The sequence below is a fragment of the Lontra canadensis genome, unplaced genomic scaffold, assembly GCF_010015895.1.
Source record: "Lontra canadensis isolate GAN:19392208 unplaced genomic scaffold, GSC_riverotter_1.0 scaffold49, whole genome shotgun sequence".
NCBI lineage: Eukaryota > Metazoa > Chordata > Mammalia > Carnivora > Mustelidae > Lontra > Lontra canadensis.
Genome location: NW_022631043.1, coordinates 11,607,751 through 11,621,275, shown reverse-complemented (window position 1 = coordinate 11,621,275; position 13,525 = coordinate 11,607,751). Strand labels below are relative to the sequence as shown.

At 50.3% G+C, this 13,525-nt stretch overlaps 1 protein-coding gene across 3 annotated transcripts; it reads left to right on the top strand.

Moving 5' to 3' along the window:
- Nucleotides 1–7,999: 7,999 nt before the first annotated feature.
- Nucleotides 8,000–13,120, top strand: MYC (MYC proto-oncogene, bHLH transcription factor). Of its 3 annotated transcripts, none has more exons than XM_032873541.1 (3): nucleotides 8,000–8,585; nucleotides 10,222–10,987; nucleotides 12,099–13,120. In XM_032873541.1, exons 2-3 carry the CDS (start codon nucleotides 10,231–10,233, stop codon nucleotides 12,659–12,661), a joined length of 1,320 nt encoding a protein of 439 aa, XP_032729432.1. In that variant the 5' UTR covers nucleotides 8,000–8,585; nucleotides 10,222–10,230; the 3' UTR covers nucleotides 12,662–13,120. The 3 variants fall into 3 exon arrangements, with proteins under 3 accessions (XP_032729432.1, XP_032729431.1, XP_032729433.1); XM_032873540.1 differs by having other exon boundaries at nucleotides 10,219–10,987; XM_032873542.1 differs by lacking the exon at nucleotides 8,000–8,585 and adding an exon at nucleotides 9,941–10,024.
- The last annotated feature ends 405 nt before the right edge of the window (nucleotides 13,121–13,525 follow it).

Sequence of the window (13,525 nt, the reverse complement as noted above, 5' to 3'; positions counted from 1 at the left end):
GTTCCCTCTATTTGCCAAGGGCCCATCATGTACCAGGCACCATGGTGGTTAGACCCAGTAGACCATGTGGTCTGTAAATGGCAGGCCAGGCAGCAGTGCAACATGTTGGCTTTCTTGGCCAATGCAAATGTGAATAAACCACAATCTTCCTTGACCCTAGAAGCTTCTAGTCAAGAAGGTGGACATGAAAACCCACCTAAGTAGTAAACTGTTAGATTCCTTATCATGAAAGAATGAGAGGATAGTTAAAGCCCTCAAAGGAAGAGGGAAACCATCAGGAAAAGGGGAAACCATCAGGAAAAGCACCTAGGAAAGCAAACATCAGCTGGATTATCAGCTGGATTCCTAAAAGCTAAAAGCAGAGATTCCAGACCGGCAGCCAGAGGGCTGAATCCATCCCACAGATATGTTTTGTGTCTACACATAAGTTTTAAAATTAGTTGCCAACATTTTAAAACCTGAACTCCCACCTTCCCTGAGGAACTGGAAGACCCCTATTGAAGGGGTTGACTAGCAGGTTGTTGCAAAGCAGCTGTCAGCCTCCCACAGGCAAACGGTCTCCAGCTTGGCACAGTCCCCACGGCTCCCTATTGTTTTCCTAATTTACATTCCCTGCCAGGCCCCATAAGCATCTGAGTTAGCCACCCTTAAACTAAAATTTGATAGGAAGAAATGTGGGCTAGAAGTCAAGAGTTTCTAAATCTGGATGTTGGTCGATACTTCGAAGGAAAAGTTTTTCCAGCGTCTAGGCCAACTCACCAGGGCATGAAAGCAGATGCAGATCTCAGCACAGGCCTTAGTGAACTGGGGACCAAGCTACTCCCTTGTTCTGTGCATCTTCCAGGACCACTGCCTGGTGGTCAGCCCCTGGACAGCAGAGGAATTCAGTTAAAGGAGGGAAAATCTCACACAATGCCTTGATTTGTATTAAATAGGAACAATGCATAATTCTGCCTTCCAGAGCTTTCAAAATTTTGCTCTTTCTGGATGAACAGGTCTATAAAAGGGCACACGCTCAGAATAGTAAGTCCTGTAGCAGTTGGTGACGGGAGAGGGGTGGGTCAGGAAGTAGTCCCCAAACACCAGGTGATCTCTTTGTGATGCCAGACCTCACTTTCTCCTCTGTCCCGTGACAAGTTTGTCTCAGTTCACAATTTTTCATGCTTGGTGAAGAGATAGAGGCTCTAGATGTTATGCAATTGTCTATGGGGGACCGTGAAATGGTGATGCATTAAACTTAAAATAGCTCAATAAATAATTTTCTGCTAAATCCAGGATCAACACTAACAACTGTTAACATTCACGAGGCGCAAGGCTCTGTAGGAAAGGAAATGCATCAGCTCATTCAGATCTTACAGCATCTTCAATAAGATGGGCACTACAGTTATGGTAGTCCCATTTTACAGACGAGAAAAGTGAGCTTCGGGGAGGTCCTGAGACTTGCCAGACTTAACAAGCCAATTCCCCAGCCTCTGCTCATATTCTAGATTCTTTTTTTTTTAATAGTTTGTTTGTTTGTTTGTTTGTTTTAAGATTTTATTTATTTTACAGAGAGAGAGAGAGATCACAAGTAGGCAGAGAGGCAGGCAGAGAGGGGGGAAGCAGGCTCCCTGCAGAGCAGAGAGCCCGATGTGGGGCTCGATCCCAAGACGCTGAGATCATGACCTGAGCTGAAGGCAGAGGCTTAACCCACCAAGCCACCCAGGCGCCTCCATATTCCAGATTCTTGTAGAGCCAAAGAGTAATTGAAAAAGTCTACCCATTAGATTTCTTACCCAGCTGTACACGAGCACGCATCCTTTCTCTCTAAAAGGATTAACTGATGCCTCCCTTTGGAGCCAGATTGGACGCCTCTGACATGTGACATTTGTACTTTCCTGGAGAAGGAAAAAAAGAGGGCCCTTCTCTGACATATTGAAAAGGCCACATTGAGCCCATTTTCTCCAGGCGTCCCCTTGATCACACTCTGAGAAGAAAGCTTGTGTTTCTAAACAACTTAACTAGAAGTTCTCCAAAACTGCTTCCAGCTCCAGACTTTCATGATTCTGTCTGGTGGTCACCAGCGAGGGTGGTAAGCGGAGATGCCACAGAGAAAACGGGGCTTACTCTGGGCCTCGGAGGAAGGGCCGTTCTTGGATAAAGCAAGAAGAGGCAGTGAGACATGACAGAGGGCCCCTACAAAAGTTCTGAGGTGGGGACTTGCGTGTCGGTCGGAGTGACTCTAAATCACCTGTTTCTCTGAAGTGCAGGGCAGGTGGGAAAGAGAAGGCAGAGAGCAAACGCAGGAGGGCCCAGGAGGCACAACCTCGAACTCTTTCCTGGCCATTGGAAGCCCCTGGAGACTTTCAAGTGCGGAAGACAATGAGTCCACGCACATGGATAAATGAAGTGTTAAGCTTTCTAGTTTGTACTATTAGGAGTCTGGTGCAAGGTGGTTCCAGCAGCTACGTGTAGCTACATGCAGGGAAAGGAAGGACAAGCTGGGGAGGTGGGAATGACCTCAGCACAATGTGGAGTTACGCCAGGGACTCTGAAACGGACACACCAGCCGACACCTTTCTGCGGTCTGGCCGTGCTGGGCATGTGAGGACATTCAGAAGTAAGCCCCACCCTTCTATGACAACCCAAAACGTTTCCAGACCTTGCCAAATATTCCCTGGGAGGCAGAATCTTCTAGTGAAGAGCCATCATTTTATGAGAATCCAAAGGGCAATCATTTCTGAAAGCCATCCGTTTCCCTTTAGAGCAGCAAAGTCCAGAGGGAAAATGGGAAAGAGTTCATTGGCTTTGGTGATGGGAGTTCACAGGTACCTGCTAGAAAGCTCCTTTCAAATGGACTTATAGAGGAACAGTTTGAAAAGGAGAATGACCAAGGGTGAGCTACCAGCAGAAAGTCAGAAGCCTTGGTTTGGGACTTCTACAAATCCCTGTAAGAACAGGCTCCTACATGGGCTTCCAAAGGAAGGTCAGAGATTTAGAAGCTAAAATCTGCCCCCCACCCAGTGTCTTTTACTATCACCCCCACAAAGAGATTACCTGATGTTTGGTGACTAATTCCTGACCTCCCTAGGGTCCATCCTAGGGACAGATGTCACCCAAAAGGACCATAGCAAAGATGGGCCAAGTGAGCGACAAAGTGTGGAGACTTCAGAGATTGGCTTAGGGTTGGCACTTACGGAACAATAAACCGAGCCTTTGAAGAGGCTAAACAAAGGAACCATTTGTCTACTCCAGCGGCTACAAAGGGACGTAGGTTCTGGAGGACTGAGGAATAAAAGAATGCCAAGCTGGAGAGGAGACTAACGTTTAGTGGGTCGAGCCCAGACCCTCCGCCAGGACCTGAAGTCAGCGGGTAAGAGAGAAACCAAATATACTCAATGTGACACAAGGAATGTAGAGTCTAGGTTTTTCAGTTAAAAACATCTATTTTTTTTTTTTCCTTCGTGTTCCCTTTGAGTGATGCAGAGTAGGGGTGGGAAGAGGGAGACAACATTTTAAAAACATGCATTTTTTAAAATGCACCAAGATTTTCTTCGCTGCCTTTTTTGTTATCATTCCTACAAATGAACGATTGGCCAGATTTCATCTGTTCCTCTGCTGAAGAGCTTTCCAGTGTTCCTCTCACTGGGATACTGGTGTGAAAATGCTGGTGAGACCTTCCTTGTCTTTAACATTCCCTAGCTGGCTTGGGTTTGGATCTCATGGCCCTTCTTTCAAAATGATTTTTCTTCTGGAGATACAGATTTATCATTTCCCCCCTCTCCTCCCCTGTTGTCAGGCCCCACATGACTTCAGGGGGTTTTGAAATTATCAGCCAGCCTTCCTTGGCAGGGGGTTGAGGGTTTTCTTTCTCACCACCATGTTGAAACGTTGGATCGCTGGGGTCCAGTTTCTGTCTATATTAGTCACTGCTCTTATCTGTCAAAGATCAACTTACTCGTAGGAAACTTTTGGGGGGCAGGGGAAGAGATATTCAAAGAAGAGGGGCGATAGGAACTGGTGTTATATCATGTAAGTCACACATTCTGAATCTCACCTTTTGCGTCTCTGGAAAGAGTAGAGAACGTTGAATCAAATTGCTCATTCTTTCTGCACACCCTTCTTTTTTTCCTCAGCCTAAAAGTGGCATCCACAAAGTCATTGTGAGAATATGCGTTTGTGAGAATTAATGATTCTTAATTTGTGCCGTCCTGGAGGGAAGAATGTTCCCTGCGGTGACATAGTGTTCTCTTCCAGGACAATCTCACTGGACTATTCACTTGGAGTCCCAACCCTGTGGGTGATCACAGAGCTGCCCTTCTGGAGACCTGCCTCCTCTTAGAACCCCAACAACACCCTAAAAAAGGAAAGACACAGCCTTAGAGTGTCCCTAGACCAGCAAACCAGGAATGTTTGGTCAACAGACACTTACTACTGACTTCCAAAAGGAGGTAAAAAGACCAAATTGTCCCTTAAATGGTATCCTCAAAAGATAAACCCCAACAGCATCTCTGGGTGATTAAGATTACAAACTCTTTCCATTCTCTGATTCCTTTATTTTTCTATTTTACATTTTTCCTTTCACAATGAGCATGCACCACTTTGGTCATCTGCAAAGATATTTCTTTTAATCTCCCCAGCCGTGTTCAACCCAGCAAATGTCTACTCTAGATCAAGTGATTCTTAAAAATTTCTAAAATACAATGGAGTCCCTGATCCTGGTGGAGATCTGATTTTCTGTTTCCTTGACTATAAGATGGGAAGCCCCTACTTCCTTTGGAGGAACGAAACCACGCCAGGCTGTTACTTGAAAGTAACACCCCAGGTGATGTCACCAAATTGGGGGAGAGTGAGGCTGAGTCCTGAAGCCACAAGCAGGATATTTGCCTGGGGTTCACACATCTTCAACGGGTCCCACACCAGGCTGTATAATTCAATAGTCAGACATTAAGATAGGACATATGGGCCATCTTCAACAGCTTTCAAAAACTACCCTCTGAGGTCAAGCTAAACCTACTTTTGCTGTTGTTGTTTGATTAGGTTGGATGGTTTGGGGTTTCGTTGTTTTTGTTTTTGTGTGTCCTTGGATTGTAGTCAGCTAACCTCCAGCAGAGCAAAGACCAAAGTGCCAGATTCCTGGGAAACCGCCTCAAGAGGCCTCTTGCAGGAAGGATCTCTTGTTGCCAAATTTCCTGAGGATATACCTAGGTGATCAGACACTGTCAAGCACCCTGCTCATCATAAAGAGAGGACTTGAGATACTCACACCCACGAAACATACAATGTCAATTCCCTTCACATTTGCTGCAACCTTTACTGCCCAGTTGTTTCCGTAGGGAAACTTTTTTAACAAAATATTCCGTTACGCTCTTTTTTCCAGTGGACTGTCAAATGCCCCTCCCCCATCAGTATCAAAATGTCTGGCTGTTGTTCACTAGACCTGTTTTTTGGGGGGGAAAGGTTTTGTTTGTTTGTTTGTTTTTTGGTTTTTGGTTTTTGGTTTTTTTAGTAACAAGACACAAATAGTCATCCCCTTCCACTGTGTCTCGCCTTCCCCAAAGAATCCAAGATCTTGCTTTAAAACTCGATGGTTAGGACAGGATGGGTTTTTAAGACGTAGGGATCTTGTTTTGCTGCTTTAGAGTTTCATTGGACATTTTTTTTTTCGTGTCTGTACTTGTTAATTATTACGTGTTTTCCATAAATAGCATCAGTTCTCCGTGGGGTGATATTCATTGTAGATAACTAGTGATGGATTTATTTTCACCGCTGCTTTTGCGGTCGAACAGCTGCCTCTGAGCCCTTTTTCCTTCCAGTAATTCCTCTTCCTTCCTCTCCTTTGCAGCGGGCCTGAAGGAGTCGGTAGGGAGGGAGCTGGAAACTCTTTTTAAGGAGCCGCCCCATCCTTCGCCCCACAAGTAACCCTGCGCTCCAGATGCCCCTGCCCCCACCAACCTTCCTCCCTCAGTTGGCATCCGGACGCGGTGATCTCGGCTGCCAGTAGAGGGCACACTTACTTTACTTTCGCAAACCCCAGCGCGGGTGCAGCCCCGGGAGGGGACGGGGAAAGACGCTTTGCAGCAAAACCTTGACTAGGGATTGGTTGGTCCCTTCCTAGGCGTTTGCGGCAAAGGCCCAGAGGCCGGAATACTTTGCAATCCTTAAAGTCAAATTGCGCTGTGCGCTTGATTTGGAGGAAGTTGCTACTCATTTAACAATTGAACGCTGAGCTGCAAACTCAACGGGTAATAATTTATCTCAAACACGCTCTGCAAGATCTTCTCCTCCCCCCTCCCCGAATTTTCTTCTGTTTGGAATGGGGGTGGGGAGGAAGGAAAAGTTTACTGAAAATGCTTTTGGGTGTGGGACCACGGTGGGAAGATTCCCTTTGTTTTTAATGTCCCTGTGTAATGCAAAATAGCAAATCCCGAGGGAATATGATTATATATTAAATGCAGATTCACTTAGGGAGCGAATAAATCATGAGGAGCGAATAAATAGCCGTGTTGGGTAATATTCTGGGTTGTAATGTATATAGATTGAACACTGTGGTCAGAAAAAAAATTTAGAGTCAGTGAACTAGGAAATTGATGCTTGAAATTTGGCCAATGTTTAATTGACCCAAGACCCATCAAAAAGACATGGAAGTAATATTTGCCTCCTCTAACTTTGATAAGAATCGATGCGTTTTTTGTTTTTATTTTATTTTGCATGATCTCGATTCCAATGATAAAGTGGAAAGAAGACACAGAAAGGAAGTAAATGTCCGGTATGTCCGAGGAGGAAAGAGTTAACGGTCTTCACCAGGGTCTCTGCAAACCCCCAAGGCCGGGTCCTCCAGCTCGTCTCCTCCCTCGCCTTCTGGGAACTCCAGTCCCGAGGTTTGCGGGGGGAGTCCCCACTAAAAAAAAATTCTCGCGTCTAGCGCCTTTGATTTCCCCCAAACCTGGGAACCCCAGACTGGTGCTAACTGGCGCCAAGGGGCGCAAAGAGGATTTGTCTTTTTTCTGAAACCTGGCTGCGGAATTGGGAACTCCCGAGTGAGAGGCGTGGGGGTGGGATACCGGTGCAGACGGGCAGAAAGCGGGCGGGGGAGGGTCCTCCGCCGCGCGCACCCGCAATCGCGCTCCTCCTCAACTCCAGTTGGGGAGTACGTAGAAAAGGTCTCAGGGATTAGCGCGTCCTCGGGGAACAGCCGGCACCCGTCGACCCCACTGTAGGTCTCCGTGGGAGGGGCGGGGCCGAGGGCGTCTGCTGCTTAGGCAGCAAATTGAGGGATTCATTCGCGGTGGAAGGTACCCAATCGCGATAGATCGCTGCGGTAATATAAGGCATAACACCGCAGGCAAATGCAGTGGGTGTTTATTCATAATGCGTTCTCCAGGTATACGTGGCAGTGGGTTGCTGAGTTATTTTAATATTCCAGGCATCATTTTCCTCCTTATATCTCTTATCATTTATCCCCATCGACACTAACACCCTACGCACTCAGAGCGCGCGCCCATAAATACCCCTGCTTCCTTCCCGTCTTCATAAGACTGATTTTCCAAACGCTGCTCTGTCCCCAGCCTTCGGGAGGCGCCCGTCCGCCCGGGACGTGCGTGGCGGGGCGGCGGGTACATGGCGTGTGCTGTGTTGAAGGCTCAGATGTTCCGCCTGCGATGATTTAAGCACGCAGAACAAGTATGCGGTTTGTCAAACCGAGCGCTGCTCCAGAGGAGCGGCGCAGAAAGGGAGAGGGTTTGAGCGGGAGCGAAAGAAAATGGTAGGTGCGCAGTTAATTCAAGCTGCGCTCTAACTGTTTACATCCGATAGCTCTGCGCACTGGAGTGCCAGGCCAAGAGGGCTGAGTCTCCTCCCCGCTCCCCCACCCCCGGCCCTCCCTCCGCAGAATCGGCCCTCCTCGGTTCCCAAAGAGGAGGGCGGGGGAGAGAGAAAAAAGATCCTCTCTAGCGAATCCCCGCCCACCGGCCCTTTATATGCGAGGGTCTGCGCGGCCGAGGACCCCTGAGCTGCGCTTCTCCCCGCTGCCTCAGCTGCCGCCGCCGTCGCTGCGCCCTGGCCGCCGCCTGGCTTCCAGCCGGCCTTGGGAAGGGCAGGGCTATTCAGAGCTTGGCGGGAAAAAGAGAACAGAGGGGGGGCGGGATCTTGGTTGCAGTATAAAACCCGGTTTTCAGGCTTTATCCGACTCGCTGTAGTAATCCCAGCGAGAGACAGAGGGAGTGAGCGGGCGCGCCCGCTAGGGTGGAAGTGCAGAGCGAGCCGAGCGAGCCGAGTGGCGCTCCGGGCGCCCGGGGAAGAGAGATCCGGAGCGAAAAGGGGCTTCGCCTCCGGCCCAGCCGCCCCCAACCCACCCGGCCCGCCGACCGGTGCCAGCCGGGCACAGCCCCCCGCCGCACCCACGAAACTTTGCGCATTGCTGCGGGCGGACACTTCCCCTGGAACTTACAAGACCCGAGCGAGAGCGCGACTCTCCGGACGCGGAGGGGCTATTCTGCCTACTTGGGAAGACACTTCTCCCCGCCGCTGCCCGCGACCGGCTCCTCTGAAAGGCGCTCCTCGCTGCTTTTTGGGCGCTGGATTTCCTTCGTCTAGTGGAAAACCCGGTAAGCACCTGGATCTATTTGTCTTTTCAATTATTTTTCCCTACCGCCTCAATGCAATGCCGCGACGAGTCGAAGTCGAATGCCCGAATTGGGGTGTCGTCTCAGCCATTCGTGCGCTATTGACACTTTTTTCAGAATAGTTGTGGTAGCTCGGGGTGGGGTGAGGACGAACCAGAGCTGGATGGGGGAGAGTGGCTTGTCAAGATGGGAGGGGAGAAGGCAGAGGGACAACGGGTGCGTTCCTAAAACTCGTCTTTAGAGATTTTTGCTTATTTTGCTTATGTGTATGGACGCTGCCCCCGACCAGCTGGACATTCCTGCTTTATTGCACTAATTGCTTTTGCTTGGCGGGGGGGGGGGGGGTGCTGCTGTACTTCGCGGTGGACAGAGCCCTGTGCATCCTGAGCTCCTGGGAGTAAGAATTACAAATTGCGTGTGGGAGCCAGAGAGCTCCGCAGCCGCTGACTTTTCCGCGTCTCGGAAAGGGCATTTAAATTTTGTCTTACCGCATTTCTGACAGCCGGAGACAGACACTGCGGCGCGTCCCGCCCGCCGATCCCCGCGACGTTTCCCATTCGCCCCTGCTCCTTTTAAGAAGTTGGCATTTGGCTTCTTAAACGAATAATAAAAATAGGGATCTTGGGCTTCCGAGGTACTGGAATCCGCGAGGACCAGGGATAGGGAGGCTGGGCAGGGATGTGTCCCGATTCTCCTGGAATCAAGGACTTGGGGGAAGCGAGGGCAAACCTCCGCGCTCATCCTTGGCTCCCCCGCCGCCGCCCCTGGTGTCCCCCGTGCCCCTGAGATGCGGAGGGACGACTAGGAGCGGGACTCGGGGCCTTTCCAGAACAGCTGCTACCCTCTGCGGGTGAGGGGAAGACGCCCGGCTGCGGGCGCGGAATCGCAGCAGGGGCTCTGGCGCAGTTGCGTCGCCGTATTGGGTGTTGAAGGGAGGTGCCCTTGTTATTATCTAACACCCCTTTTTATTTATCGGGGGGGGGTGTTACGGCCGGCGTATAGGCTCGCCCCACCAGCCGGCGAGAGCCACGGAGAAGGAAGGGGGGCGCACTGGGGGTGGGGATGGAGGGGCGGTGAGGGGGGTGGCTGGGAAGGGCGGCGGCGCCCGCGGGGGAAGGAGCGCGGCGAGGGTGCGAGTGGGAACGGGCGCGGCGCTGAGGGGCCCGGCGAGGGAGGGGGCCGCGCGCTGCCGCTCCCGCCGCGGCGCCTCTCGCCTTCTCCTTCAGGTGGCGCAAACTTTGCGCCTTCGGGTTTGGCGGATTGTGTTCCCCGCTGCCGCCTCCCCGGGCCGCTTAAGGAAGCTAAAGCCGATTTCGATTGCTCGGCGGCGGCGGCGGCGGCGGGGCGGACTCCCGGCCTTCGCGCTCCGGGCTCCAAAGGGAGACGCCATCTCCGCGGGCGCTCCGCAGCTGGTTCGCCAAGTGTGTGTCCCAGATAGCAGGGGGCCACCTGGGGGAGGGGGTAAAAGGGTGCCCTTCTTCCCGCCACCAGCCTCCTCTGGCTAGCGCTCCAAGGGGAGCAAGGGGTTCGGCATCGGGGAGCGCGCTGCGCCGGGCTGCACCCACCCAGACCCTCTTAACTCAAGACCGCCCCCCCCTTTGTGTGCCCCCCTCAGCAGGCTGCCGCGATGCCCCTCAACGTCAGCTTCGCCAACAGGAACTATGACCTCGACTACGATTCGGTACAGCCTTATTTCTACTGCGACGAGGAGGAGAACTTCTACCAGCAGCAGCAGCAGAGCGAGCTGCAGCCGCCGGCCCCCAGCGAGGATATCTGGAAGAAATTCGAGCTGCTGCCCACCCCGCCGCTGTCCCCGAGCCGCCGCTCGGGGCTCTGCTCGCCCTCCTACGTTGCAGTCGCGTCCTTCTCCCCCAGGGGGGACGACGACGGCGGCGGCGGCAGCTTTTCCACCGCTGACCAGTTGGAGATGGTGACCGAGCTGCTGGGAGGGGACATGGTGAACCAGAGCTTCATCTGCGACCCGGACGACGAGACCTTCATCAAAAACATCATCATCCAGGACTGCATGTGGAGCGGCTTCTCGGCCGCCGCCAAGCTGGTCTCTGAGAAGCTGGCCTCCTACCAGGCTGCGCGCAAGGACAGCAGCAGCCCGAGCCCCGCCCGCGGGCCCGGAGGCTGCTCCACCTCCAGCCTGTACCTGCAGGACCTGAGCGCCGCCGCCTCCGAGTGCATCGACCCCTCCGTGGTCTTCCCCTACCCGCTCAACGACAGCAGCTCGCCCAAGCCCTGCGCCTCCCCGGACTCCACCGCCTTCTCTCCGTCCTCGGACTCTCTGCTCTCCTCGGCCGAGTCGTCCCCGCGGGCCAGTCCCGAGCCCCTGGCGCTCCACGAGGAAACACCACCCACCACAAGCAGCGACTCCGGTAAGCTGAACCCCTCCTGGCCTGTCAAAGGGGGCGACTGGGTCTCTTATTAAAGATTTTTCTCGGGCGGCTCATTCAACTGACCACTTCAGCTGACCCAGCCTTTTTTCTCTACTCAGATTTGGGAAGGGAAATGTTAGATCTGGAAGGATCTGGGAGCTCATCATCCCGGAACACTGGGCTTTAGGGTTCCCTCCCATCCCTTCTAAGACTGCCCCCTTGACCAGCCCCCTCCTCTCCCTCCCTCCCCTTAGGAATTTCATTTGGGTTTTTAAATCTTCTAGCTTATCTTGCAACTCAATCCACTCCCTCTTACTTTTCTTAAGCATTTTAATTGCCCTGGGGTAGGGGGTGTGAGGGTGTGTGTGAAGGGGGATAAGTGAGGATTGATCCCTGAGAATGAATGTATTGCCTCCCTCTTGTGTTCTAAGAAAGTGTTGGGATTTCCGGGACTACAGATCCACCAAAAAATAAACCAGGGCAGTGGACAGAGGCAGAGTAGCCTCTCCACGGGGTGCTGTGAACCAGTGAAAGTGCCTTAAAGACTGATGGGCTGAGGAGTTGGGATCTGTTTAGCCTGTTTGGAACACTTAAAAGCAAATCCTTGCCAAAATTGGACTTTTTTCCTTCCTCCACCCCTAGAACTTTTTGGCAAAGGCGCAAGAATTTTTTTTTTTTTTCTTTTTGCACTTCCAGTAAAATAGGGAGTTGCTAAAGTCCTACCAAGAGATTTGGAGCTATTATTTGCAACACCTGAAGAGTTCTTAGTAAAATCCCTTAAAAATAGGAGGTGCTTGGGAAATGTGCTTTTCTTTGGGTGTGTCCAAAGCCTCATTAAGTCTTAGGTAAGAATTGGCATCAACGTTTTATCCTGGTAAATTGTAATTTTCTTGTCTGTGCCATAAACCTAGCTGTCATTCTCCCATTCTGACTCGGGCCTTCATGGCAAGAGCAGGATTGATAGGCTAGTTGGTTCTCTGGGGATGACTTGGTGCCAGGGCTCTTTCTCACATAATAATGCCTTCTATTTACACAGCATTCATTTAATCTAGGCATTGATAGCTTTAAGGAAACGTGGCTAACTGGGTGGTTTCTATTTCCTTTCTTAAAGAGGAAGAACAAGAGGATGAAGAAGAAATTGATGTCGTTTCTGTGGAAAAAAGGCAGCCCCCTGCCAAAAGGTCAGAATCGGGGTCACCCTCGGCAGGAAGCCACAGCAAACCCCCTCACAGCCCGCTGGTTCTTAAGAGATGCCATGTGTCCACCCATCAGCACAATTACGCAGCTCCCCCCTCCACCAGGAAGGACTATCCAGCTGCCAAGAGGGCTAAGTTGGACAGTGGCAGAGTCCTGAAACAGATCAGCAACAACCGCAAATGTGCCAGCCCCAGGTCTTCAGACACAGAGGAGAATGACAAGAGGCGGACACACAACGTCTTAGAACGCCAGAGGAGAAACGAGCTGAAACGGAGCTTCTTTGCCCTGCGTGACCAGATCCCAGAGTTGGAAAACAATGAAAAGGCCCCCAAGGTAGTCATCCTTAAAAAAGCCACCGCATATATCCTGTCTGTCCAGACAGAAGAGCAGAAGCTCATTTCAGAAAAGGACTTGTTGCGGAAGCGGCGAGAACAGTTAAAACACAAACTTGAACAGCTAAGGAACTCTGGTGCCTAAGTTCACCTATTGGAGGGAGGAACTGGAATTGCTCATGAATTCTCATTTGTTACTAAGAGAAAGTAAGGAAAAAGGTTCCTTCTGACAGAACTGTAGAAACCTCTCCTATCTGAACTTTTTTCAAATGCATGTTCAAGTGCAACCTCACAACCTTGGCTAAGTCTTAGGATTGAAAGGTTTAGCCATAATGTAAACTGCCTCAAATGGAATTTGGACATAAAAGAACTTTTTTTATGCTTGCCATCTTTTTTTTTTTTCCCCCTTTAACAGATTTGTATTTAAGAATTGTTTTTAAAAAATCGTAAAGTTTACCCCATTTCCCCATGTAAATATGGCCATTAAATGTAAATAACTTTAATAAAACGTTTATAGCAGTTATACAAGAATTCAAACCATGTATTATAAACCATAATTTTTTTTATTTAAGTACATCATCCTTTTTAAAGTTGATTTTTTCTATTGTTTTTAGAAAAAATAAAATACCTGGCAAATATATAATTGAGCCAAATCTTAGAAGTTGTGTTTTGTTTCTTTTCTTGCCTTTTTTTTTTTTTCTTTCCATTCTCTTTCCATCAATTCCGAGTCCCACCAATTCGCCCTCAAGGGAATGAATTTACAAAGATGGGAAAAGAAGTTATTTAAGAAAGGACGAGAGGGCTTTTCTTTGTTAAAATGGGTCTGGGGCTTTAAGGTCTTTATTTTCTCAGGGTTATAAGAGGCTTCCTGGAGATTTGTGATAGGGCCATGCTACATGAAAGAATGAACAGGCGGTACACTGGTGAGAAGGCAAAGGCAGGCTAGTGGCTAAAGAGAAGTTAAGTATACAAATGGGTAAGCACTGGGGGTGGGAGAAAGATGAAGAAA